At 42.3% G+C, this 27,196-nt stretch overlaps 1 protein-coding gene across 1 annotated transcript; it reads left to right on the top strand.

The window, feature by feature from the left end:
• The first annotated feature begins 757 nt into the window (after positions 1-757).
• LOC111644430 (transcription initiation factor TFIID subunit 4-like) lies at positions 758-26,981 on the top strand. Its single transcript, XM_023393306.2, has 15 exons — positions 758-1,239; positions 1,541-1,662; positions 3,350-3,454; positions 4,095-4,223; positions 4,638-4,760; positions 5,225-5,314; positions 5,573-5,716; positions 6,314-6,446; positions 8,130-8,214; positions 8,373-8,533; positions 9,019-9,149; positions 12,154-12,279; positions 12,458-12,514; positions 18,720-18,827; positions 26,607-26,981. Exons 1-15 carry the CDS (start codon positions 759-761, stop codon positions 26,733-26,735), a joined length of 2,124 nt encoding a protein of 707 aa, XP_023249074.1. The 5' UTR covers position 758; the 3' UTR covers positions 26,736-26,981.
• The last annotated feature ends 215 nt before the right edge of the window (positions 26,982-27,196 follow it).

Below are 27,196 nucleotides of genomic sequence, written 5' to 3'. Positions count from 1 at the left end.
TGAGTGAAAGAAGCACAAGAAGAAGATAAATGAGAACGTGGACAACACGTGTCAAATCATACAGAAACCATCACATTAAATTAACTTCTCGTGTCAAACAAAAAGTTTGGATTGTTGAACATGTGAAGCCTTTTACATTTAAAATCTGACTCATGAAAATACAAGTCAACAGAAAACTGTGCTAAATGCTCTTCTAGGCGGCGCCATCTTGTGGTGAGAAACTACCGCTAGTTTTAACCGTACGAGTCAAAGTGAACTTTATTAATCCTTCAGCTCATTGTCAAACATACATTCAACACACAAACACGGGACTGAAATCATCCGCCAATCAGTGTTTCCGCAGCCGTCGCTAATCACGGAGGAAGAGGAAGCAGCTGTTCTCACGCTGCCTCTCAAACACCTCCGACAGGTGAGCGCAACACGTCGCTTGTTCTCCTCGTGGCTCTGACCGATACAGGTGACTGTCTCCAGTGTAGCCCTGACGGTAGTAGTCCACCGGAACCAACCGACTCTGTGTCGGCTCCTGGTCCACAGCACAAACACTGACCGCTGCTCAGTGAACCGGTCTGTTCATGTTGAGGAAACAACAACATAAACTTCACGTATGAAACTAAAGAGAGAAAAGTCTACTGTTGACGTAACCCCACCTGGAAATTGTGTTTCTTCAGTTTGTATGAATCCACCACAGCAGATAGAAAAAAACGAACTCTTTATTTTTGTTTGTGTGTAAAATCACATTGTTCTTCTCTTCAGAAATTATGGCCAAAAATAACTTGGTCACTGACGCCCAAAACCTGGAATCCTGTGGGGCAGTGGGGGATGGAGACTCCGCTCAAGTCAAAACAGGTCAGTACCCAGACAAATGTGGAGTGATCTCTGCGATACAGCACCCACCCACTGCTGCAGCTTTCTCAAAGACTGACTCTGCCCCTGCCCCACCTAAAGTCCTCCCCACTGGTCGGAGCCAGCAGCCTACATCAGTTCCAGGGCCTCAGACGTCCTCTCCCTCTGTCGTGGTAGCAAAGGTAGCCACCCCAGGAGGAGTCAATGCTAACAGACAACTACAGGTAACAAAACCTGCTCTGAGCCAGGTGGCCCCCATGAACCAGGCCACGACCCCAGGGAGGACGGTGGTGATAACTGTACCCAGGACAGCAGCTCCACAGCCAGTTGCCGTAGCCCCTCGCCTGCCACAGACCACTGCCTCTCAACTCCCAGCCAATATCCACATACCCCCAGGTGAGCTCCAGCAGGCCTCTGTCTAGCAGGTGAGTCAAGAGTGACTGACAAGCCCTGACTGGTGATGGCTGTATTCATCTAACTCATCGCTACAGACTCAGCCACTGTCACATCTTGAATTAGTTATCTTTATATTAAATCCAGTGTATGTATTACTGTTTATGTGGAGCTCTGAGTCACTGACAACAGGTCTGAGCTATGGTTGGTCCACAATGAACATACATGAACTTTACCCAGAATCCTCTCTGACAAATCATCAGTTCATTAGAGCAGTAAGTGATTTAGGTCCTAACTGTTGCAGGTATGATGTTGATCCGCAGTGACAGTGGACAGCTGATGCTCGTATCCCAGCAAGCTTTGGCACAAGCTCAGCAGGGACCAAGAGTTGCCAGTGGTCAAGCACCCAGAATTCTGACCCATAAGGTGTGTGTGTGTGTGTGTGTGTGTGTGTGTGTGTGTGTGTGTGTGTGTGTGTGTGTGTGTGTGTGTGCTTAAGTTTGATACTTTTATATGGAACAATTTATTTATTGAATTTTTCAAAATACAGAGCAGTCTACAAGGGAAAACATAGGAGTAAAACATCAAAGATATTGAAAGAGAGAAATAACAAACAAATAATTGAAAATAATAAAATAAAAATAAATATACGAGACAAAAATGTACATGTTAAAGTAATCCCTTCAGCCAGTCACTCCAACCAGACAGGAGCTATTACAAAGGGACAGAAATACAGTTACCAGTGGAGTGAAAAAAAATTAAATAAAGATAAAAGATTTTAAAAAAAAAAGGGGGGGGCATGTAGTGAGGTTAACATAAATTCCATACATTGGTACAAAAATTCAACATATACATACATATACACTGACCATGTGCAAACTTGCACTTTTTCATGTACATGTCGTGTGTATTGTGTATATTGTATTTATTGGTGTATATTTGGTATATTTTTGTTGTATATTTCCATAGATGTTTATTCTATAGTTATTTATTATTCTGCTGTGGTAAATGAATTTCCCAGTTGTGGGATAAATAAAGTTAATCTAATCTAATACTGATGCCGATGTGCCTGTGTCAAGTATATCTTGATGTCAGCCCACAGCAGATTGTGAAATATTACCCATGTAGCTACTAGCTACTAAAATCAGCCCAGCATTTATCATAGAGATGTGGTTCTCTTCTCTTTTGAGGTTAAACATTATTTTTTTCTGATGCCTTGTATAGGAAATTTCTTTAAACCACATAAAGACAGGGGGAGGGTCTTTGCTATTCCATGACAAAGCGATGCATTTGTTGCCAGCAATCATGGCCAGTTTTTTAAACCACACCTTGTTCCTTTTGGTGAGAGGGATATCAGATATGTCGCCTGGTAAGGCTAGTATAGGTAAACCAGGGATCTCAAACCCAGTAATCTCTTTAAGAATCTCCAATATCAAGCACTAGTAATGTTTACATTTATTACATTTCCAGAACATGTGAATAAGGTTACCTGTCTCTATTTTACATCTTGGGCAGAGCTCTGAGATTGATTGATTGATTGATTGATTGATTGATTTATCCTATGGAGTCTTTCTGGTGTGAAGTAAGTTCTGTAGATAATATTAAACTGCTGTTTAATATTGTTAAATGAGAAGGTAAGTGCCTTCTCGCATAGTGATTCCCAGTCCCCATCATCAAAAATACAGTCCAGATCTTGCTCCGGATTTGGGTGCAGTGTTTAGGGGTTTGGTTTCTGTGAGAGCCAATATTCTATGTTGAGGACTAAATCCCTCAGGGGTGTTTGATATCTTTTTTAGGATTTCATCGATCAGGAGAGACTTTCATGTAGTGGGTTTTCCTCCCCTTGTTTCGACAGGAACTACACTTCAGGCAGAAACTCTGTGAATGATGTGGCGCTGCTGTTCTGTAGACATGAAATGCCTCACTTAAAACTAACTGCAAAGGTCCTCCAGGATAAAACTGTCGAGCAATCATTAATGACCAAGAAGGTTTTAATGAAACCTTAAGGAGAAGACTTGAGGGTGTTCTGTGCAACAGTTTTTATTTTAAGGAAACCTTAACTCAAACTTTAAGGAAAATCTTAACTTCAGGTGTTTTGTGCAACTGGCCCCAGGTGTCTACAGCAGCTGGAAGTAAAAGCAATGAGAAGGTGACAGTGATCACGATGGCGGCCCCTACCAGTCTGCAGCCAGCGCCTGTCCAGACAGCTGTTGTGAAGGTACAACTGTTACTGCTAATCAATCTCTTCACCTGTCATTAATAAAGATAATGATGACTGAATAATGATGGAGAACCTGCTGTAAAATAAAGAAAAAGGTAATTTATGTTATTTAGGGACTGCCAAAATACATGGAGCAACACAATAGTTTTTACAATTTTCAAGTCTGTCTGATCCACACAGTACTGGGAAGCTCCATAACTAGATGTTATTAATGATGACGACAAATAGATGCTAGAACTACAGAGGAGAAACAATGACTTCAGTTAAGAGTATTGGTGAGTTTTGTGTTCATTGACAAAGCCACGTTACAATGACGGAAATACCTGCTCTGCCACAGGTATGGTTCATGGTGCTGTGTAAATGACCAGGGCTTCAGTTTCTTGTATCAGCTGCTGATCTGTCTTTGAACATCGACCTTAACCTTCAGGATCATGGCTCATGATGAAAGAAATGCTGAATGAGAGATTACTTTCAGTTACTAGCTTCATTATCACATGGTCCTCTTGCTGGACACAAATTGAGCAAGTCGTGTATATCATTCAACAGTGTACCCTAACCAGTCCACCTCTCATCTCAGCCTTGGTGAGTTTTATCTGCTTCTGTTTGTAGTTTTGACAGCTTATGTTCTGTTGTTCAGGTTATTAGTGTAGCTCCCAAACCGGCTGTAGTCCAGACCCTGAGTGCTGTTTCTGAGCGGGGGAGCCAGCTTCGCATGCAGGCGGCTGTCACAGAAACGATAAAGGAACCTCCAACCACGTTCAGTCAGGTGAGCCTAACCAGTCCAGCTCTGATCCTCTGTTTGGATTCCTCTTCACGTCAGTGTGAAACTGTTCACCTGGCCAACTGACCAATAAACCTATCATCCCCCTCTGCAGGTATCATCACACCAATCAGCATCACATTAAAAAACGGCTACTGGTTTTAATTTTAATTTTGGGTTTTCATTTAAAAACACCGGAAGTAATGTCATGTTGTAAATGAAGAGGAAATATTTATTAAGATGTGTACAATTAGTTGTGGTGTATGTCTTGCTGTTCAAACCAGTGACGTCCCACAGATTGTGGACTTCTTGGGTTGAGGTACTTAGATGTGCAAGTTGTTTCTGAGGACCTACTTTGATCCTACATGTTTCCCTTGCTACAGTAAGTAAACTGAATGTTAACTGACATCTCACCAGCAGGAGACTCTGGAAAGTGTGAAGAAGTGCAAAAACTTCCTGGTGACTCTGATCAAGCTGGCCTCCAGTGACTCCAGGTCTGCCAACATGGCTAACAACGTCAGGGGGCTGGTCAGGAGTCTGTTGGTATGTTTCCCCTGTTCATCATCACAGGAGCTAGTTTCGCATAGTAGAGAAGTCAACCAATGAAATCATTTACTATCTAAAATACATGGAAGAATGTCAGTGGAAAGCAAATATGCTGCCAAGACGACTTTGTTGTGTTTTTTTATGCAATGACAATAAAGAATGAATCTATCCATCTAAATCCTTTTAGTTTTCTCATTGTTTTGACCTGGATTAGAAATTCTTTACTCTGCTTGTCTCTTGAATTAGAGGAGACCCAGGACTACATGTATCAGATCTACAGGACTTACTCTAGAAGAGACTGGATAACTAAAACGTTCGACTGCCCATTTGTAGCTACATGATGTTTATTTTCATTTATGACTTTATCATCTCATATTATTTTGTTTTGAACAACCATTCCAGGTAACATAAAAACATGTTGAGTTTTACTTCCTAAGATATTTGTACTGTTTTACCTGCAGGAAGGGAAGCTAGAGGCAGAGGAGTTTACAGAGCAGCTGTATCATGAGCTGAAGTCCACTCCACAGCCGTGCTTGGTGCCTTTCCTCAAGGTGACCAGAAATCTAACATGGCGGTTTTCTGCAGGAAGTCTCTGAAATATCTCAGACTGATTCAAAAATGAACCAAACTCCAGACTGAAGACTTTTACTGTGTGGTCATTGTATGCTACAGTATGTGTTGAATGCTTTCATCACATCTTTGACCAGAGCTCTATTTTAACTCCAAGTAGTTCATATAAAAATGTCCCTATGAAATTGTAATTTAGTTGATAATTTTTTCTCCTCTCGTCTCTCCCTTATTGGTTCTAGAAAAGTATTCCTGCAGTCCGTCGTCTTACTGCAGACCCTCAGTTATTTATTCAACAGGCTTCAACCTCCGCCCGCAACCCCAGTACTTCCAGCATGAAGCCGTCCATCACTGATACAGGACAAACCCTCCAGAGCAGCCAGCAGGTAAAGAAGGGTTGTCTAATGAGGTGAGCAGTCAGAGTGATGTTTAGGGACAGAAACTGTGTTTACATGCACTTTACAGTGGCTATAATCAATATCTTTCATTAACACTGAATCAAATGACACTGTGAAAAACTGAAAGGGCTCTCTGGTAGTAGTAAGTAGCTGTATCTGCATCTCCCCTCAGCTTTCTTTCAGTTCAGTGATTATCTGTTCGACTGCAGCTTCTCTCTTTGGTTCACTCTCTCCATTCTCATCACGTCACGTCACGGCAGCAGCCTCTAAAAACCCATTGCACACTAACTGCTCAATAAACAACAGGCAGACATATTTCCCTCAGGAGTTGGTAGAGACCAAAAACGGAGCTAAAACATAGTGAATTTTGGACTTTGAGTCATCAAAACACAGACGCCGCTTTAAATTAATGGTAATGTTGCACAGTAATAAAAAGTCAACTGTTGTTCTTATTTAATTGCTTCGAATTATGAGATGTCCAGTCTCCTGAAATGTGTTCATCAATGTTGTCAGTAGAATTGAAGAGCTGGGTGTCAACTGTATAACACTTGAATATAATGCTTAATGATTTCTCTTAAAATGCAGGTTATTCAACAACCTCGAGGAGTGATTCTGAGACCTGGGTTGACTGCATTAACCCCGTCCAGAAATTACTTATCTAAGAGCAACAGACCCAACCCCAAGCACACAGTGATCCAGTCAGGAAAACACTTCACAGGTAACAGGCGTGGAAAATGATCACTTGAAGAGTTGAGCTGCACATGCAAGGAGAGTGTTATACTTATCTCCTAGTCTAAGAGTTCAGTCTTAGAGAGGGTTAGTTGAATGTGACGTTTCTTCATCCATGTGGATATGTCAGAAAAACGAGCTGTGATCGGCGCAGAGCCCATGGGGTCGTCTGGAGGGAATGACAGGTATTCTTGGGTGTCGTCTGCATAGCAGTGATATAAGAAGCTATGTGCGTGGATAATAGGACCCAAGGAGGTGGATTATATTGCAAAGAGAAGGTGCTGCTCTTAGAGCTTCTGTCACAGACAACAGAGATGTTTCAGTGGAGTGATTACTCTTAAAGTCCGACTGATCTAGATCAAGGAGGATGAATACACTTAGTTAAAGAATGGAAGTAGTGATGCACCCCAAATGACAGGCACACAGAGAGGGCTTGGACAGTGACTGACAGGGATCTGTCTCTGTGGTCCCAATGGCCAGTCTGACTATTATGGAGAGGAATGTGGAGGTTTGTTTGTTTGTTTCTGCTCTATGGGTTACATTAGCTTTGCTATGTTTCACAGAGTCAATAGGTCAACATTGTGTTGTAGCATTTGCTGATGTTTGTCATAGCTAATACCGATTGTTTAGTTAGCATGTAGGTACTGGTGTGACATCTGTGTGTCCGGTACCATCAAATTATTGTTCATGGACGTTTGGTTGAATTTATAGTTTGCCAAGATGTGTTGTTGGTATGATGTTAGCTGTAGTAGCAGGAGAGTTGTGAGTATCTCTGTCTGTAGCAAGTGTGCTGGCTCTGGGAAACTGTCTCCTCTTCTCTCCATGTTAGCTTAGCAGCAGCAAAGTAGCTACAGTCTTTTGTCTCTTTGTTTTCTCTGTATCATGTTATTTGTCTGTATGTAAAGGGTTTTATAGCCATTTAGAACTGAAAAGACACGTTTGCTAGCAAAGTAGATTTATTAGGTTGGATGCATAATTATAAATGCTATACTAGGTTATTTTAACCTTCCTTGTTAGGTTAGCTTCAAAACTGCAGTCCTCTCCTCTGTCACTGCAGTTGTCTAAATAACTAACTCTAACTAGTTTACAGTTTGTGTTCAAGGTGCGGTGTTTGTGTTTGTCATTTGTTTTGATGATGTTTTATATTATAAGATTTGTTTTGCTTCAGCTATGAGAGAAAGTATCCAGCGCCACGCTGTATTAGATGCTCTGGATTCCATCACTGTGTCGTTGCCTGGGCAACAGCCATGAATTTGGGGGGCGGAGCTTCTGAAGGAGCCCTGAAGTGGTGTATTTGTTTTGCTGTTGAGTCCAAATATTAACAGTTGTGTACTCCACCTTTAATCTAATGATGTTATACAGTATATAAAAATATTATCAGTCAGAGGATCAAACCATTACTTTTATACTGAATGACATTTTAATACTTTTACTTCAGTAGTAAGTACTACTTCAGTAGTATTTTCAGACAGGACTTTTTTATTTGTAATGGAGTATTTTCATATTGCTGCATTGGTATGTTTACTTGCTTAAAGTATCTGAACACGTTTTCCATCACTAGGTATAGATACAAAGGCCCTGTGAGCAGACGTCATTATCCAGATACAGGTGTTTTTACCAGGTTTAGTCTCTGGAGGTGTTCTCTCTATATAACTCGTTTCTCTTTTTATAGGAACTTTTTTGATGAGGCCGCCTTTCACTCAGGATCCACCTCATTCTACAAAATCTGCATTCAAGGACTGTTCAGGATCTTACAAGTAACACATAACGTTCACTTCTTTACACTCAAATTTAAGTGTGAGGACTTTTAAGTTAAACAGTTGTGTGTGTGTGTGTGTGTGTGTGCGTGTGTGTGTGTGTGTGCGTGTGTGTGTGCGTGTGCATGTGTGTGCGCACATGTGTGTTTCCTTCCCAGAGAAGATGATGACATTAATGACGTAGCCTTCATGGCTGGAGTGAACCTGAGGGAGGAGAATGCACAGATCTTGACCACCATGGTTGGCTCTGTGGTGCAGTCGTGCCAGGATCAGCCCTTCCTCTCACCTAACACAGTACTCAGCAGAATCCTTCACACAGGTACAGGAGGCAAACTGAGGCAGAGCTCAACACGTCTTTTAACATTCTGACTATAAAGCTTTAATTAACCTTTCATACTAGACAGGAGTTTAACAGCCACAATTTCAGCTGTTTTTCATATTTTTTAAAATCTTATTTAATAAAGTATTGAGTCTTTACCATTTTTAACTTGAATTTATGGGAATGCCCAGACAAGTTTAGCTATAATGTGTTTTTGTATTTGACTCTCGTTATGGTATTAACATAGGTGTAGTGCTGCCAGAGCGCACCGGAACGATGCTCTGCCATTTTTATTCTTCAAGGGATTAAATAAAATATTCACATTCATTCATTCGATTCACATAATCCAGGTGAAATGTATATACATTTTTAAGCACTTGAAGATGTGATCATCACTAAAGCCTGTCATAGCTGTGTTCGGGTTCTTGAACACATAGCACTAGACCTCTCGGTGTTACTGCCAGATGTTTTGTGTCCTGTGTTAGGGCAGGCACTGGGAGTAACTGATGTTGGTCCGGAGGTGGTTGCTCTAGTTTCTCATGCTACTCAGGAGTGTCTCCGTGGACTGCTGGAAAGACTCGCTGTGATGGCAGAGCACCGCAAGACAGTCCTGAAGGTACAGCAGTCAGACCCTGAGCAAAGGCCACAGCAGTGGATCACCTTTTGTCTTTTGAATGGATTAGATGTATATATATATATATATGTATATATATGTATGTATATATATGTATGTATATATGTATATATATATATATGTATATATATGTATATGTATATATATGTATATATGTATATATGTATATATGTATATATATGTATATATGTATATATATGTATATGTATATATATGTATATATATATATATATGTATATATATATATGTATATATACGTATATGTGTATATATATATATATGTATATATACGTATATGTGTATATACATATATATGTATGTATATATATATATATATATATATATATGTATGTATGTGTGTGTGTGTGTGTGTGTGCGTGCGCGTGCGTATACTGCTCAAAAAAATTAAAGGAACACCTCCTCCCAGACCTGGATCAGGACATCAGTGAGCTCCTGGACAGTCTGTGGTGGTACTTGGCAGCTTCGGATGTACCGATACATAACGTCAGGGGAATATGAAGGCCAGTCAATGCCATCAATGTCATCATCATCCAGGAACTGCCTACACACTCTGGCCATATGAGGCTGGGCATTGTCCTGCACCAGGAGGAACCCAGGACCCACTTCACCAGCGTAAGGTCTGACAATCACTCTGAGGATTTCATCCTGGTACCTAACAGCAGTCAGGGTACCGCTGGCTATGACATGGAGGTCTCCACCTCCAAGGGTATGCCTCCCCAGACCATCACTGACCCACTGCCAAACCGATCATGCTGGATGATGTTACAGGCAGCATAACGTTCACCACGGCGTCTCAAGACTCTTTCACACATGTCATATGTGCTCAGTGTGAACCTGCTCTCATCTGTGAAGAGAATGGGGCGCCAATGTCAGACCAGCCAATTCTGGTGTTCTTTGGCGAATGCCAATCGAGCTGCATGATTCTGGGTTGTGAGCACAGGTCCCGCTACAGGACATGGGGCCCTCATGCCACCAAATCTCAGACTCAGAATGTCCTTCACGCTGGCCAGACTCTGTTTGGTTGATGAGACTTGTGTAGGATAGTTTGTCTCTCTGACCTGCTTCAAAAAGATTCGAAACTCCCGCCTCAGTGTCACCTCTGGCAATGTGGTTGGCTGTGCAGGTGCTGTCCCGGTGTCCTGTAATGTTTTTATTTTCAGTTTTTCCTCTAACCCCTAGGGATGGGTATTGTTAAGAATTTAATGGTACTACTACTTTTATTGATACCACTTATCTATCTGGAATCAAACGGTACTTTTTTGTCCTTTTTTAAGAAAAAACAGTCAGATGGCTATTGGTTATGGCTATGTGGCTCCAGGCTGCAGCATACAGAACACACGACACAAGGACGGATGAACTACAAGCTAGTTGGGCGAAAACTGTAAACTGTACACTATTCCGTCTGTGTGTAACAGACTTTCACTGGATGTTTCCAGAGATCGCTCATGTTTCCGCTCTCACATGCAAAAGTCTGAACCACACTAAAAAACGTTTAGCTCTCTCTGCCATTGACACTAAGAGCAGGGTTTGCGTCTCTGTGCTGCACTTTGCTCTGGCGTATGACACAAAGCTGCCCCCGCCCCTCACTCAGAGAGAGAGAGAGAGAGAGAGAGAGAGAGAGAGAGAGAGAGAGAGAGAGAGAGAGAGATCTCCTCTGGGTTGGGAACAGTGAAAATGCATCATTCATAGACGAATGTCTTAATCAGAAACAGAGTTGGTGAGATAAAATGTGCAAGAGAACTTTTATGTCACAATATAAACAGGAAATCTATTTTCTTAATTTCTCAAGTACTGAAAGCATAACCGATACTGCTGGAGCTTATCGATACTGTGGTCTTTAAAAATTTTGCCCCATGGCCTGTTTGATACTGGGTTTCGGTACCCATCCCTACTAACCCCCCAATTTCCTCCTCTATACACCGTCAGGCTTAATTCTGTTCCTGCTGGAATCTCTGATACTTGTCTTTAGTGGTGTCTAACTAACTTGCCCCTGTTTGTACAGTATCTGATGCACTTTAACTTGGCGGTTTGAGGCAACTCACAAAAGACAGCAGACGCTGAAGAAACTGTTAAATTGGTTCTGAATCTGTCTCCTCTTCTGTCGTCTAAAGTTTCCTCTGCCAACCTGATGAGGGCATGTCGAGCTTGGCTTGCAAACCCTCCTACTGGCTCATTACACTTAAGGTGCTCGCACAGAGAGATGAGCTCGGACTTCTCCACATCAGCAGCGTTCTGCTTACTTCGTCCTGCAACTGCTCCATGGTTCCTCAATGCTGATTCAGGGTTGTCTCCTTGCACACCAGTAGTCTGCTGGAGGTCATGCTGTAGGGCTCTGGCAGTGCTCCTCCTGGTCCTCCTCACACAAAGGAGCAGGTACCGGTCTTGCTGCTGAGTTGATGCCCTTCTACGGCCCTGTCCAGCTCTCCTCGTGTAACAGCCGGTCTCCTGGTATCTTCTCCATGCTATTGAGACTGTGCTGGGAGACACAGCAAACCTTCTTGCGACTGTATGTATGGATGTGCCATCCTGGAGGAGCTGGACTAGGTACCGCCTCATGCTACCAGTAGTGACAAGGACACTAGCAAAACACAAAACTAGAGAAGAATCAGTCAGGAAGAATCACGAGAGAGCAACTGTCGGTGGCCACCACATGTAAAACCATTTTATTTTAGGCGGTTGTCTTGCTTTTGTCTCTCCACTGCACCTGTTGTCACTTTCATTTGCACAAAAGCAGGTGAAACTGATTCACAATCACTTGTGCTTCCTAAATGGACAGATTGAGATCCCTGAAGTTAACTGACTTGGTGTTATACTGTGATGATTAAGTGTTCCCTTAATTTTTTTGAGCAGTGTATATAGGTCTTACACCAAAATACAACAACTGTCTGAGAACTGCTGAGTGCTGCCTCTCAGCTGTTTTAAAACAGGGCCCCTCAACCTAGTTAATGTGTTTGTGTGTTAACAGGAGGACCTGTGGTATGCCAAAGTGAGTGATGTACGGTCTCAGCTTCGCTTTATGGAGGAAGTGGAGAGTTTGAACAAGAAGAGGAAAGATGAAGAGGAGAGAGAGAGACTGCAGCGTTTTGCAAGAGTGAGTTTTGACAGAAAGAAGCAGCAGTTTGACTGAGAAATGTTCTTCTCTAACTCAGATACAGAGTGTAAAACAAGATCAATATGTTTTTATATATACATATATGAAATTAAGAACAGTTTTAATGTTGTAGCTGATCTGTGTGCGTGTGTTTGTGTGTGTGTATGATTGTGATCAGAGTCGCTCACACACTGAGGATCCAGAGCTTCAACAACTCAAGCAAAGGGCCAAAGAGGTGTGTATCTTTAATTCTCTGTGTGTTCTTCTCCAGCCTTGTTGTTAGATTAACTGTTAATTAACACATCCTCACTGACTCATGAGCTCAGGCTTCACTACAATATTCAAGTCTGGAAAACGAGCCTGCACCATGAAGCCAGATTAGTGTTACTGTCAATATATGCAGTCATGGCCAAAAATATTGGCACCCCCGCACTTCTTTCAGATAATGCACCATTTCAAAATGCTTTGGTATTCACATGTTTATTTTTTTTTGCATTGGAAAAACAAAAAAAAGTAAAGGGAAAAAAAGTCAAATCTGACATCATTCCACACACAACCCAGAACTTGTTTAATACAAAGTGCTGGAGAGTTCTGAAGTGGCCAGCAATGATTCCAGATCTAAATCCCATAGAACACCTGTGGAGAGATCTCAAAACAGTAGTTGGGAGAAGGCACCTTTCAAATCTGAGAAACCTGGAGCAGGGCAAAAGATGAGTGGTCCAAAATTCCAGTAGAGAGGTGTTATAGACTCATTCATGGTTACAGGAAGCGATTGATTTCAGTTCCTTTTTCCAAAGGGTGTCAATAATTTTGTCCAGTCCATTTTTGGAATTCTGTATGGAATGATATCACATTTGACTTTTTTTCTATGCTTTTTTGTGTTGTTTCAATGCAAACAAAAGAAGTAAACATGTGAATACCAAAGCATTTTTAATTGCAACAATTTTCTGGGACAAATGGTGCATTATCTGAAAGAAGTGCAGGGGTGCCAATATTTTTGCCCATGACTGAAGATATAGTGGAATGATGGCATCGTGAATAGAGAATGTTTGTAATCTTTGTTATGGTACTGAGTTTGGACTCGCATGCATGTTAGTCCATCCTGTTAAACAGATTGCCCTCCCTATGTCTATTATGACGCAGGCCCCGCCCACAGGTGAGATGGTGAGAATTTTCTAAAAAGGGCTCATACAAAGAAAGAGATGAGACCAGAGCACAGGTGGACTGGACATGAGGACTACTAGCTCAAATCCTGGTCAACCGCTGGACCATCAAGACTGTGTTTACCTGCTCAGTTAGTGTCATTTGAGCGGCCGGCCGCAGTGGATCAGTCCAAGACTGAATTTGTTTCCCAGTCTGACTGTGGTGTCAATACTGGTCTGGGTTTACAGAGAGGAGACCCCTATCAGCTGCAAAAGGGTCCAGCTTGACTCAGAAATGTTATTTCTTCTCCTACGTGTGTCACTAACTTGATGGTTCAAAATATTACTTGTCCGTTTTCATTAGTGACAGATACAATTGCATGATAACATTAGCTAACTTGCTGTTACCCATGTTATGAATGTGTTCGGCAAATGTTGCTATCATTAGCTGGCTAACTGTCAGCATTGCTAGGGTTGGATTGTTTTTGTTGGCTCTCGTGTTCAAAGGAAAACTTTATTCAGTTTAGCTTCTTGTTGTGTGTTTAGTGGACGATTTCTCTGAGTATCATAACACCTGACTGAGAATGTGAAGGGAGGGGGAGATGTGGCGACTAAGCATTAGTTTTGATCGTTTACAGAACCTTTAACTCAGGTTTTCAGGTATCACACAGCGGGTTCACTTTTAACCAGGGCAGATCATAATGGTAAGCCGCACTGCACAGCTAACATGATTCACAGACAATCGGATGAAAACTTATCGGCAGCAACTACTGACCAATCAGATCACTGGAAAAACTGAGTGTTCATTCCTACAGAATCCTGACGGGGACAAAACAGTTCATAATGAAATTACCAGTAATACAGATCAATAGATATATTTATTGATTAGTCCAGTCCCTTAGCTGTTCCACACTTTCCTCTGGTTTTAACAAACCAACAGATAGATTAACACACTAAATACATAATGAGTGTGGTAGCTGTATTTTAACAGGTGAGTTTGATTCCCGACAGGATTCCTGACAGTGTTGATGTTTTTACACTCTCCTTTATTACTGCAGCTCAGAATAATGTGAAGAGACTCTGATGATAAGTGGAAATGAAAAGTAAACATCTGATGTCTTTTATTAAAAAAATTATCCACGAATGAGATAACCAGTTATTCAGGATAAATGATAGGTTCAGTGAAGCAGGTAACCAAGGATCAATATCTGAGAGGTAAAAACATATGCAGTGTTAATTACAAAGATAATAATAGAAAGATTTTTATCATAAGAATTTAAAAAAAAAAAGTGTTACCAAGACCAACCAGTGCCCTCTGTTGGACAAACCTTGACAGGTTAAGACGCAAAACCAAAGCAGAAAAAAAAACTCCATCTCTAAATGCCTTCAGGTAGCAGAGAGTGATGTTCTTATTTAGCCGGCCACCATTGATCTGAATGGGATGCACAAAATAATAGAAACATGACTGAGTATAGAACAGCATCATTGACTGCAGCCTCCAACATGTTGATCACAGCTGAGTCAGCAACTTCATGAAGAGAGGAGTTAGTGTTGGTCCAAATCTACGTTTGGACATTTTGGTACTTTGTGTGAATGAGTGAACTCACACAGTGGAATAGAGAAATCCAACCCGATGCCCCCACATCAATAATCTCGATTCTCTATGGTAGAGAAAGGCTCATGACCTTTTTCTAATGTAAACTCCTGAGAAGCGTTGTTTGGGAACTCTTGAAACCCCTGCTATTTTTCATGCTAATTGTTCATTTAGTAATGCGCTGGTTTGTGTAATGTTTTTTGCCAGCAGGGCAGATGAAAGGAAGCAGTTGCAGTGTGGCTATTTACGGAGGCGGTAACACCATGCAGGCCTTGTACTCCTGCTCAGGCTGGTGTGTGCCTCTCAGCCATCATGCTCCCAGAAGTTTCTGAAGTGTCTGAATAAAATAAAAAAGAACCAATTTTAACAGATAAACTTCACTTGTGATTCCGTGTTTCTCCTCCTGCTGGGGAAGTTCAGACACTGAACACATTATATTGTAGTCACACAAACAGATCTCAGGTGTAAAGGATAACTTTGGTTTATCACACCTTGGATCTTGGTTACATAGTTTGGATCATCACTTAATTTAAAGTTCCACTCCAGTTTTAAACTCTGTCAAATCTTCTGCTATGATTCATATTTAAATCATCTCCTCTTACTTCCTGATTGAGAAATCTGGATCAGGCCTTGTGCCCCGCCCACCACCTGCTTGCTCCAGGTGAGCAGGTGAAAGAGCAGAGTATCAAGATGGTTAGAGGAGGAAACATCAGAGAGACTCAGTCACATGTTTGAGCCTCAGTCAGACCCAGACTCAGATGAGGAGTCTGAGACCAGAACTAGAGACTAGCAGACAGATCAGAACGGTTAGCATAGTTAGCATCTTTTATTTGTTTATGTTGTATGTTAGCTTGTAACTGGCAGTGGCTGACACAGTGTTAGTGGTTGTGCTAATGCTAACTATCTCTGTATTGACAAGGTTTCAGGTTTATTTAGCCCCCACCCCTCATCCCCACAAGGTGAAAGGATTGGTTATTTAGGTTTGCGATGTATGAAACCCTGGCTGTCTGAATCGGTTTTAATTAGACTGTCATTGGTTCCCTGCAGTTCAAGGTGGAAACACTCAGTCATGGTGTTGATGATTATTTCATTCATCATATGTCTTGTATTTATTAAAACATCATGTGGATGTTAACAAGGTTAAACACTTGATTAACTATGATTGGGTGATAGAAGATTTATGAAATTCTGACATCATGAATCCAAAAGCAGGACCCCAACCACAATTTCTGACCAGCAACCAACCAAACTGTTATCTGTAAAACATTTAGTCATGAAGTGATCACACTGTAGCATTGAGAACAGATGCAGAAGAAGCCTGACATGAGATGGACCTTTCTATTTAAAACAAACCTCACTAAACATTCACATCATATCCCAGAGTTCGTGTTGCATAGAATAGGACAGTGGGATATTTTCATTCAAGCCAGGCGACCTTAAATCGCCCAGATAATGAAACAACAACACTCTTTGTGGTGACATCTCTTGAGTGTATTTGGGATAGGAGCCCGCCGATTGGCTGCTACAATTCACCTGTGATAGTTTTGCTAGGAGGGCAGCTGCCCAAAGTGTCTATACTTTCCTACATCTGATGTATGAAATATAATAACTATCAGCTCAGATCAACAAGGAACTCTCAGTTATCCCCTCTGACTTCTGTCTGGATGATCATCATGTTTAGGTTTTGGAGCTTCACCTCCCATAAGACTGAGGGATGTAAACAGGATGTGGATTTATTTAGCTCTGGGCTGTTTATCCTGTATCTCTTTATACACTGCTCAAAAAAATGAAGGTTAAACTTAATCATCAGACTCCATGAGGGTGGCATGAGGGCCCCACGTCCTCTAGTGGGACCTGTGCTCACAGCCCAGCACCATGCAGCTTGATTGGCATTCGTCAGAGAACACCAGAATTGTCAGGTCACATTATGTGTTGCCATGCTGAAAGCAAGTTGGATCAGCCTGTGATTTCAATTTTCAATCCAGCCCTCAATGGGTTGATGATTTTGGTTGCCATTGACTGTTGTTACTTCATTTTGTTCTCAACAAATTATACAATGTACATCAGTAAAGATTTTCAACTTGAATAATTTCAATAAGTTCATCAAGATCTTATTTGTGATTTAAGTGTTCCCTTCAGTTCGCATCAGTTAGCATCATTGAAACATGTTGAGTGAGCTGTTCAGCACACACTGTTAGTACCTGATGGTTCTGAGGTGAGTCCTGCAGTTAGGGGGAGGATTTTTCCTGGACTTAGATTCATGATGGGAGATATGATATGATCCACAGGACAAATCACACTGAACCTTAAAATACAATACATGTGTCGTGTCTCTGTACATAGATTTGACTGAGTTACGACTCAGAGAAGAATCTGAAGTGCCTCAATGTCCTCCATAATGTGTGCCACAGCAGCTACAACAATTAATTTCATGTAGTTGTCACTGTTCACCTCATGCATTGTCTTTGCCTCATAGTGTGAATCAGTGGCGATTGCTCTAAGACTGCAAGGGAAGCTCAGCTTCCCCTTAAATGTCAACAAAATAAGTGGTCAAATATGTTCTGTTGTGTGAACATTTCATTGACTAAATATGCGCTAGAACACGTTCATCTTTTGTTCAGAATCAGCTACTATCACAGGTAACCGATACGACTTCCTTCTGATTCATCCCCGCATCGCCACAGAGTGGGTTGTTCCACTGCAGCGAAACTAGACGGTCATTGGATAAATGCTGGGCTTTGTCCCGCCCATCGGACGCTCAGCGTCTCCGGGGGTCTATGGGACAGTGGGCTGGCCCGGACGCTTGGCTTCTGCATGATGATTGGATGATCTGTCTGAGGCTGAGTCCCTTTTTGATTGACAGTGAAATGAGCGAATCATCGATCTTGAAGTATAAGCATCCACCGGAGAATTGTTTCAAGTTTTTCATTCCGTTGTTCGGAGCTGGAGACGTTACTGATCCTCAGCGACTTTGTCTTTGTTAAAAACGACTAGCGTTGTGTTTGGCGACTCTCTTCTGTCACTCTGCGAACTTACATATAAATAAACGGACACATTTTATGATGTAGGCTAAAAATGAGCTTCCCCTCCTTATAAGACCAGCAGCTGCCACTGGTGTGAATCCTCCTTCTAGCAGACTGTGGATCTTACTCAGGTTATAAATGAAATGTCCAGAAGACACAGATTCTTAGTTTCAAGTTTTTGTTAAAAGTAACAGTCAGGGGGGATGAAAAACAAATTTAGAGATACATTATTGTAGATTTTTCAGAGTTAAGAGTGATGAGGGTGACATGATTCTGTTGTTGTACTGATGTAAAAATTGAACATTATACTGACTAAATAAAAACCAGGCGAACCAAATGAACAGCTAATTAAAACTGGGAGTCTTCTTACTAAACAGAACCTGCTTCTCTCTCTCTCTCCAGAGAAGCCAAGACCCAGGACCTAGCCAGGCTATCAAATGTTTCCTGTCTTTATGTTAAGCTAAGCTAACCAGGTGCTGTTGTTGGCCTAACATTTACTGTCCAGACACGACGGTGGTATCGATCTTCTCATTTAACTCCCACCCAGAAAGTAAATAAGTAATGATCTCCCCTCTCTTCAGTCGGTGTCCAGTATGTAACATGTTCACCCAGGTTGATTTCTAGTGATCAAATGTCTGCAGCTCTTTATTCACAACATTTCAACTAATTCTTTGTCTTCAGTTACAGCATATAGAAGAAGCTCAGCTGCAGCAGAGAGAGGCCAACCTGGCTGCCCTGGCTGCCATCGGCCCTCGCAGGAAGAGACCTGTGGAGCACACCGAGAGCCAGGTGGGTACAACCGCTCTCTCAGCTCTGTTAAAAACACAGCCAGAGAAGCACCTGGACGGACAGGTGGAACTTCTTTTATTTCTAATTGACTATTTCAGCATTGAATATCTTGAGTTGATATTCAGCTGATGGTGGAGAAGCATCAGGAACAGTAATAATTCATAAAACATTCATAAATACTTTCTTAACATCTGATCACAGTGTCAGAATCAGTTTTGGACTGCAGGTATTTCACATAAAAAGCTTACCTGTCTGCTGCTAATTATTAAGGGGAAAGCATAACCAATGGCTTATTTCCCAGTGAGAAATTTCTCAAGATAATTTTTTATTCAAGCATGGTTATATAAATTAAATACATGGGTATACAGACATCTAAATGTGTAGACAGCTATGCATACAATGATATGACATCATGCTTCTTTTACTTGGACATAAAAGAGAGAACACAAAACATAGCATAACAACAAGAGAAGGAAAAACAAAGCGAGACAAAATAAACCACCACCCTCCCTCCCCCCATCAATCCCGCCCAGCTCATTGGGAAGTGAATAAAGGGTGCCCAAATCCTGTTGAAATACTGAAGCTTGTCCAGAAGCGTGTACCTTATTCTTTCTAAATGAAGTGTATTTGTAAGGTCATTAAGCCATATCTTAATATTAGGGACCTCTTTTTTTTTTCCAGTGCGTAAGATGCAATTTCTTTGCAATAATGAGGCTTTAAGATAGGAAACACTGTTGCGTATTGCTAAATTTATTTAGGTCATCAGATACACTTATGATTCTTCATCTTATCGTGTCCACAAGACACTTAGTTACAAGGCTTGGCTAGATGTGGTTCAGCCACAGCTGAACACATTTCTGTCCCTTCTCATTAAACTCTGCTAAGTCCGATGCTGTGCAGGGCTGTTCCAGCAGGGGGCATATCAGGAGGTGCTGCATGGTCTGTGGTTCAGTGCCACAGTCACACACGGTGTCCCCATCATTCAGATGTCCCCATTTGGCGAGAGTGTCTTTTGCACGTCCAACACCAGATCTTAATCTGTTTCAGCATTTCCACATTGCGTAGTTGGTGTCTGCTCCGGGGGGCAGTGCCTCGCTCGCCTTTAGCTCCATTGTTGTTTCTGGTGGAAGGTTATCAAGTCTTTTTCCCACCGAGTGACTCTTTCACTGCTTGTGCTCGGTGTTCCGAGGGGTGGGACACTTTTCAGGGAACTTTTTCTGGACTTAAGGCGGCTTTTGGCTGGTACATGGCCGAAGAGAGGATGTTTTTGGTCAGTGATGATCGTAAGGGGTTTTTGGTTCTAATTGTATTTGGGATATTAAATTGAAGATATTGAACCAGTAATTCTGAACTTTAGAGCATAGGGCAAAGCTATGGAGCAGGGTGTCATCAGCTAGAGAACACCTGTTGCATGTAGGGGAAATTTCAGGGTATATTCTGTGCAACTTCTCCTTAGAATAGTGAAGACGGTGTAAGATTTTAAATTGGATTAAACAATGTCTCGCATCTTTTTTCCATTGAGCATCTGAGATTTTAGTGCCCATTTCTTCCTCCCATTTTGTTTTCATAGGAGTGGAGTCAATGGGACCAATTGATTGTAAGGTGTCATATATACGAGATATAAAAGTTTTTCTGAGCATGGTGAGAGTCGAAGGCATTCATCAAGACTAGAGCCACTAAAAGTCTCAAAATTCTGCAGAAATGTTCTAATGTAATCTCTTATTTGCAAAAGTCTAAAGAGGTCGTTCCTTGGTAATTTATACTTTCTTGTATTTGTGTAAACAAGCTCAACACACCCCCAATGTATGTATGTATAGATAGATAGATAGATAGATAGATAGATAGATAGATAGATAGATAGATAGATTAGCTCGTTGTTGTTGATGGTGATAATAATAATAATAATAGTTAATAATAAATAGATAAATAATAATTAGATTAGTCCACTTTCTTTGGCTGATGTATTGTATAGCCTGATGGCAGTGGGAACAAAGGTTCTCCTGAACCTCTCTGTTCTGCTGTGCAGTGAGATGAGATGTTTGCTGCAGCTGTAGCTACCTCTCTGTCCTGCCAGAATGTTGTGGAGAGGATTGTTGGTATTGTCTAAGACTCCTGCCAAGCACTGACCCAGCCTATTTTACCAGCTTGTCCAGTCTCTTTGTGTTCATGTCGGACATGCTGCTGCCCCAGAAGACTGCAGCATAAAAGAGTACACTGGCCACCACTGACTGATAATACATTTGCAGCATTTCACTGCAAGGCATTTAAGGACCTGAGCCTCCTGAGGAAAAAGAGCCGGCTCTGACCCTTCAGGTAGATGGCATCCATGTTCAGGGACCAGTCCAGTTTACTGTCCAGGTGCACACCTAGGTATTTATAAGTGTGCACCACCTCAAAGTCCCTCCCTCGAATGTTGACTGGCTGAAGGGTGGGCGTAGACCTCTGAAAGTACATGACCATCTCTTTGGTCTTGGAGGTGTTCAGAAGGAGGCAGTTCTTGTCACTCCATTCACTGAAGGCCATCGTCAGATCCCTGTACTCCTCTTCCTGCCCGTTCCTGATACGCGCCACAACAGTTGTGTCATCCGAGTATTTCTGGATTGTGGCAGGACTTGTATTTAAAGTCAGCCGTATACCGGGTGAACAGGAACGGAGCCAGAACAGTCCCCTGTGGAGCCCCAGTGCTGCTCATCACTGTCCCAGCCTGATGTACCCTGGTCGTCTTGTCAGGTAATCCGCAATCCAGGATGTGAAGCAGGGATCCACCCCCATCCCTTCCAGCTTGTCTTCAAGAATGGGGGGTTGGATGGTGTTAGATGCACTTGAGAAATCAATGAACATAATACTCATGTAACCACATGGCTCATCCAAGTAAGAATGGGCCCAGTGGAGCATGAAAAGGACGGCATCATCCACTCCAATATGTTCCTTGTAGGCGTGCTGTAGGGGGTCTAGAGCATGTTCAATCTGTGGCCTCAGAAGGAGGAGAAGCACCTGCTCCAAGGTCTTCATGATGTGTGATGTGAGGGCCACTGGTCTGTAGTCATTTATTTCAGATGGACGGCCTACTTTAGGTACCCGGAACAAGACATGATGTTTTCCACAGGACCGGGACCCTCCCTGTTTGTAGACTTAAGTCAAAGATCCTCCGGAGAGGCTCAGCCAGCTTGGCTGCACAGTCCTTTAACAGCCTCGGACACACACCATCCGGGCCTGTTACCTTTCCAGGACGTAGCCTCTTGAGCTCCGCCCTCACCTCCTCCACTGTAAAGGACAGGAGACTTGACCCCAGTGTGGAGGGAGTTGCAGCTGCAGTTTCAGGTTGTGAAGGACATGCTGTAGGAGAAGCTGCAGCTGAAGCAGTGGGAGAGAGAACAGGTGAGGCTGTGTCAAACCGAACAGGTTGAACTCATTGGCCTTGTCCACATCACCTGATGTTGCCTGGCTGTTCTTCTCTTTATAGCCAGTGATGGTCCTCTCCCCTTGCATACCTCTGGTGTTGTTGTGCTGCAGCTTTCTCTCTTCTTTTTGTAGTCCTCCTTCGCCTGCTTTAATCTCCTCTTCAGCTCATGTTGCACACACCTGAGCTTCTCCCTGTCCCCATCCTTGAAGGCCCCTTTTTCTGGTTGAGGAGGGTCTTGATGTTACTGGTGATCCAGGTTTTGTTGTTTGGAAAGCAGTATACAGTCCTTGCTGGTATTACAGTGTCTATACAGAAGTTAATGTAGTCCGTTGTACATTCAACCATTCTATCAAGGTCAGGGTCCTTGCTTTTATCATTTTCCTGTGACTCCAACAGTACATTCCAGTCTGTGCACTCAAAACAGTCTTTTAGACACTCACTAGCCTCTGGGGTCCAGTTCCTGAATGAGTGGGTGGTTGCCGCCTGCCTCAGTACACAGGGCTTGTAGGAAGGCTGAAGAAAAACCAGATTATGATCTGATTTGCCAAGTGGTGGTAGAGCTGAAGCAGTGTAGGCCTCCTTGACATTTGCATACAACAGATCAAGTGTCTTATTTTCCCTTGTTGGACAGTCAACACACTGAGTGAAGCCAGTCAGATGAGAGGTGAGAGTGATCTGGTTAAAATCCCCTGATATTGCAATGAATGATCAGGGTGCTGGGTCTGTACGCTCACAACAGTACTGTACAGTACAGTCAAGGACACAAGCAGAACCAGTCCTCCACCTTTATTCTTCCCACTTGCTCTGGCGTCTCTGTTCGCTCGTACTGCAGTGAAGCCGGGTAAATCCACACAACGGTCGGAAGTGTTGCCGTTTAACCAGGTCTCTGTGAAACACATAAGACTACACTCTTAATATGCTCGCTGGTTCTTCGCAAGTGCCTCCAGTTCAACACACTTGTTATCCAGGGAGTTGACATTTCCCATGAGGATTGATGGATCTCCTATTGTATGGGTGCCGGCTATTTAGAGTTTAAAAGTATTATCTAGAATGGATGACGTAAAAGTCAGATTTCCAGCAACGGGTAGGGCATATGATATGGGTGTTAGAATAAAATGTGATTTAATTTGTTTCCAAATACGCACCATACAATGAATCACTAAATTGCCCTTTTAACAATATTTTTCAATGGTGTAAGGAGATAGAAGGATGGCTCCTAAGGAATAAGGCTGGCATGCTTCTAATCCCAGCTTCAACCAGTTTGGTGGATCTGCATTGTCATCTAGCCTGTATGTCATGATTCTAATATTTGAGGCCCAATAACATGCTAAGAAATTTGAGAGTGAGAGTCCCCCTTCTCTTTTAGATTTGCAAAGGTGTTTCCTGCCAATTCTGTGAGTTTTGTAGCCCTATAAAAAAGGAACTAAAGTTGAGTTTAATTGTTTGAAGAAAGATTTGGCCAGAAACACCGGGACATTTTGAAATAGATACAATAATTAGGGTAAAAAGACCATTTTAATAGCATTAATTCTGCCTGATAATGATATTGGAAGCGTCTAAGGTCAAACCCCCTCTCCCTCCTTCCATATTCACATTATTCTGTTTTGGCATCACAAGGAGTTGCAGAGCAAAGATCCGTTTTACCTAGGCCTCCAAATAAGGAGCATAAGACAGCTGGGTCCCCTCCCTTCCCTTTGAACCCTTGAATAATTCCCTCGGCAAAAAGCTCTATGTAAACAGAAATAAGAAACATTTCTAGCCAATACTTAACAGAACAAGTATGGCACGAGTACCTTTATACTATGGGAAGTATTCAAATAAGGATTGCAATAATGTACAAATAAATTATAATGCAGTAAATCAAAATCTATATATTCTCCAAATTGTTACTGTTAACCTTAGTAAATACTTATCTATACACTCAGACAAATAACTCATCAAGTCACTGAAATCTAAGCATAACAAAAACACATAACTGCTAACTGTACAGTACAGACAGTTCCAGTAGTCACAATTTCGACATATCTTCCCCTTAATCGAAAATCACAGAGCAGCAAGACAGCTTTCTTAGAAACTTGTTATGCTATGGTAACCGTGGGGCAAGGAGCATATCTTAATGGCTTGAAGAGGCTCAGTTCTTATGTAAACAAATCAAATCAGACCAGCAGGTTAATAAGAAGTAAACACTGTCCCAGCTCACTTGGTTCGCTTACACAGTTCTTTTGTATGGTTAGTCTCTCGAGTGAGTTATCTATGGAGCCCTCCCTATATAAAAAGGAAAAACAAACATAAAAACACAGTTTACTGTACAGCTGGTGTTTCACTGAAGCGTCCGTGTCATAATTTTTCCAGTTGGAGTGGGAAGTCGGGTTGGACATCACGTTGTCCGGCAACAGATTGTTTGATCAGTCCAATGTGTCCCTTTCAGTGTTGCAGTTTACGATGGCGGACCAAAGCTTTCGGCCTCCTTCGAGTCGGTGAAAGACACCCTCACATTTCCGTGCGTCACCATCAGTCTGGCCATATACATCAGTCCATATTTGACGTCTGGTACTCCTCGTAGCATCTCTCTGAATTTGGTAAATGCAGCTCTTCACTTGACCACAGAAGGGGGGAAGTCTGGAAATATGCATATTTCAGCCCTCCACAGTATTTCCTCACAAACATAGTAGTAGTGAAGCCTCAGGATGATGGGTCGTGGTGGGGCTCCTGGTTCGGGCCACTGGCGGTTCATTCTATGTGCCTGGTCTATCAGCGATTCAGCCAGGAGTCGGGAAACAAAGTCTCTCGTCTTTGGCCCTTCTTTTCCTCCCGGTATTCCCATGGTCTTGATATTGTTCCTTCTCGATCGGACCTCAAGGTCTTCACATTGTTTGACTAGTTGCTTCATCTCCGTTGACAAGCTGTCCACTGTGGCTTGAAGTGTGGAAAGAGTATCCGAGTGGGTGGTAGCGCACTTCTCAAAGTCCGTCAGGATGTCATTGTGTGCAGCCAGATTGTTTTCAGTTCCGAAATAGACTTCTGAATGCTTTTATTTAATGATGAAATCTCAATCCCTAATGGTAGCAGATATTTCAGTTACGCGGGTTTGTACACACATCTGACTTGAAAGAGTTCACCTCTGACCTCAAGGTGGCTATGGCTGCAAGTGCTGTCTTGTTCGTGGGTTCTCTCGTACTTCTGTTATCAGCATCCTGGGTTTCTGAGTCTGGCCAGTCCAAGGCATCTGGGCCCGGTTCAGTCTCCCCAGTAATCGAGTTTGTGATGAGCTATCTTGAGGTGCGTCTCACTCTTTCGTGCTCCCCCCTCCCCCCAAGTGAGAAATTTCAACTGGAATGTCCCTTGCCTCAAAAAGTCAGAAGAACCTCACCAACCCCGACTTCAAAACCAAGATGGCCCCTCTGAGCCTCAACACAATGACAGCTGTGTTTTTTTTTATTACATTAGCACCTCTGTCTCATTGTGTTTATCAGTTGTATACATACAACTGTCTGTGACATGTTGCACAAAATATCACAAGCTGTGTTGTTATCAGCAGGTGTTGCTTGCAACAGCAACAACAAGCTTGTTGTTGTGTGATGCAGTCACGTGTGACATCATTCCCAGCTCTGACTCCTGAGGTGATGCGACTGTAGGTTTAGCTCACTGAGTGTGTAGCTGTGTGTGTTTAAGTCATGGGCCTGCAGGCTGTAGGTTTAAAGATGTTAACTGAACACACTTCCCACTGCCTTTGAACTCCCCCAGTGGAGCCGGCTGCCTGCTGCCTCTCTCTCCTCAGCCACAGGGCTTCCTGTAGCTCACACTAATGATAGAGGGATGGAGGAGTGCTAGCTTCTCAACATCTGTCTTTGTAACTCTTTTTTTATTATTATTTATTTTTCCCCTTGTGCTGCTATTCTTTTGTGCTGCTGTGTCAATTTGAATTTCCTCTACGGGGATCAATAAACGTACTTCTTATTGTAATTACACAATAACCACAGTAAGCTTTGTTTATTTTTTATTTTTAAATTATAATTTTACTATGAGAAAACAGTTTGGTGTCAGTGATTCTGAATTGGATGATTTTATGTTGAAAAGTGTGGAAATTGAGCAAATTTGCAAATACTCCATGTTATGCCCCAACCTTGGGTGGCCCTATGGGGCGCAAACACTCCACCACAAAAGACATCTCTAAAACAACCAGTCCAAAGAGTTAATTAGCATAGATATACAAAACAACCAGGACACACACAATCATGACTGTGAAGCAGCGATACAAAAACCCAGGCTGAGAGGCAGCAGGTGTGTGTGTGTGTGTGTGTGTGTGTGTGTGTGTGTGTGTGTGTGTGTGTGTGTGTCTCTCTCTCTCTCTCTCTCTCTCTCTCTCTCGCTCTCAGGTACCGCTGCTGTCCACCAGACTGGGGGTTCACAGAGTGACCCGGGTGATGTTGAAGGACTTGCTGCTGTGCTTGGAGCAAGACTCTTCAGTCCGTCACTCTCTCACTATGTACAGAGCAATGCTCTGATTACAGCACTTCAAACAAATCAGTTTGTAATACCCAGGTTTGGGAAATTTTTCTTTTGTGCTGTTTATTTCAGTATCTCTATGTTGTATGGTGCTAATGAGTCTTTAATAGCACTTAAAGTTTTGATTTTGATGTTGATTGTTTCTTTGAGAAGAAAGATTTTCATGTGTAGAAATAAAGCTCTGCTTTTACTGACTCTCAAAGTTTGTTTCTCAACTGTATTTTGAGTTTATCATTATTCTGCATTTTTGTTGGACCATTAAAAAGTTGTGAATTCATCACATCCCAGTGTTAAATGTGTTGTTGCTTGTTTTAACATGAAAGCAGCTGATGGTGGTCTGTCGGCTGACTGTGCACAACGCACCACACACTGATCCTCACCACAAGATGATCTGATTACTTTTCATGCAGCATCATCACCAGGTGAGGAGTGAGTTAAACACTGGACTTTCTGCAGTCAC

This window comes from Seriola lalandi, unplaced genomic scaffold (genome assembly GCF_002814215.2).
Source record: "Seriola lalandi dorsalis isolate HSWRI2012SDOR001 ecotype SW California unplaced genomic scaffold, Sedor1 jcf7180002054933, whole genome shotgun sequence".
Classification (NCBI taxonomy): domain Eukaryota; kingdom Metazoa; phylum Chordata; class Actinopteri; order Carangiformes; family Carangidae; genus Seriola; species Seriola lalandi.
Note: the sequence above shows the minus strand (reverse complement) of the source record. Positions and strands in the feature narration are given on the sequence as shown.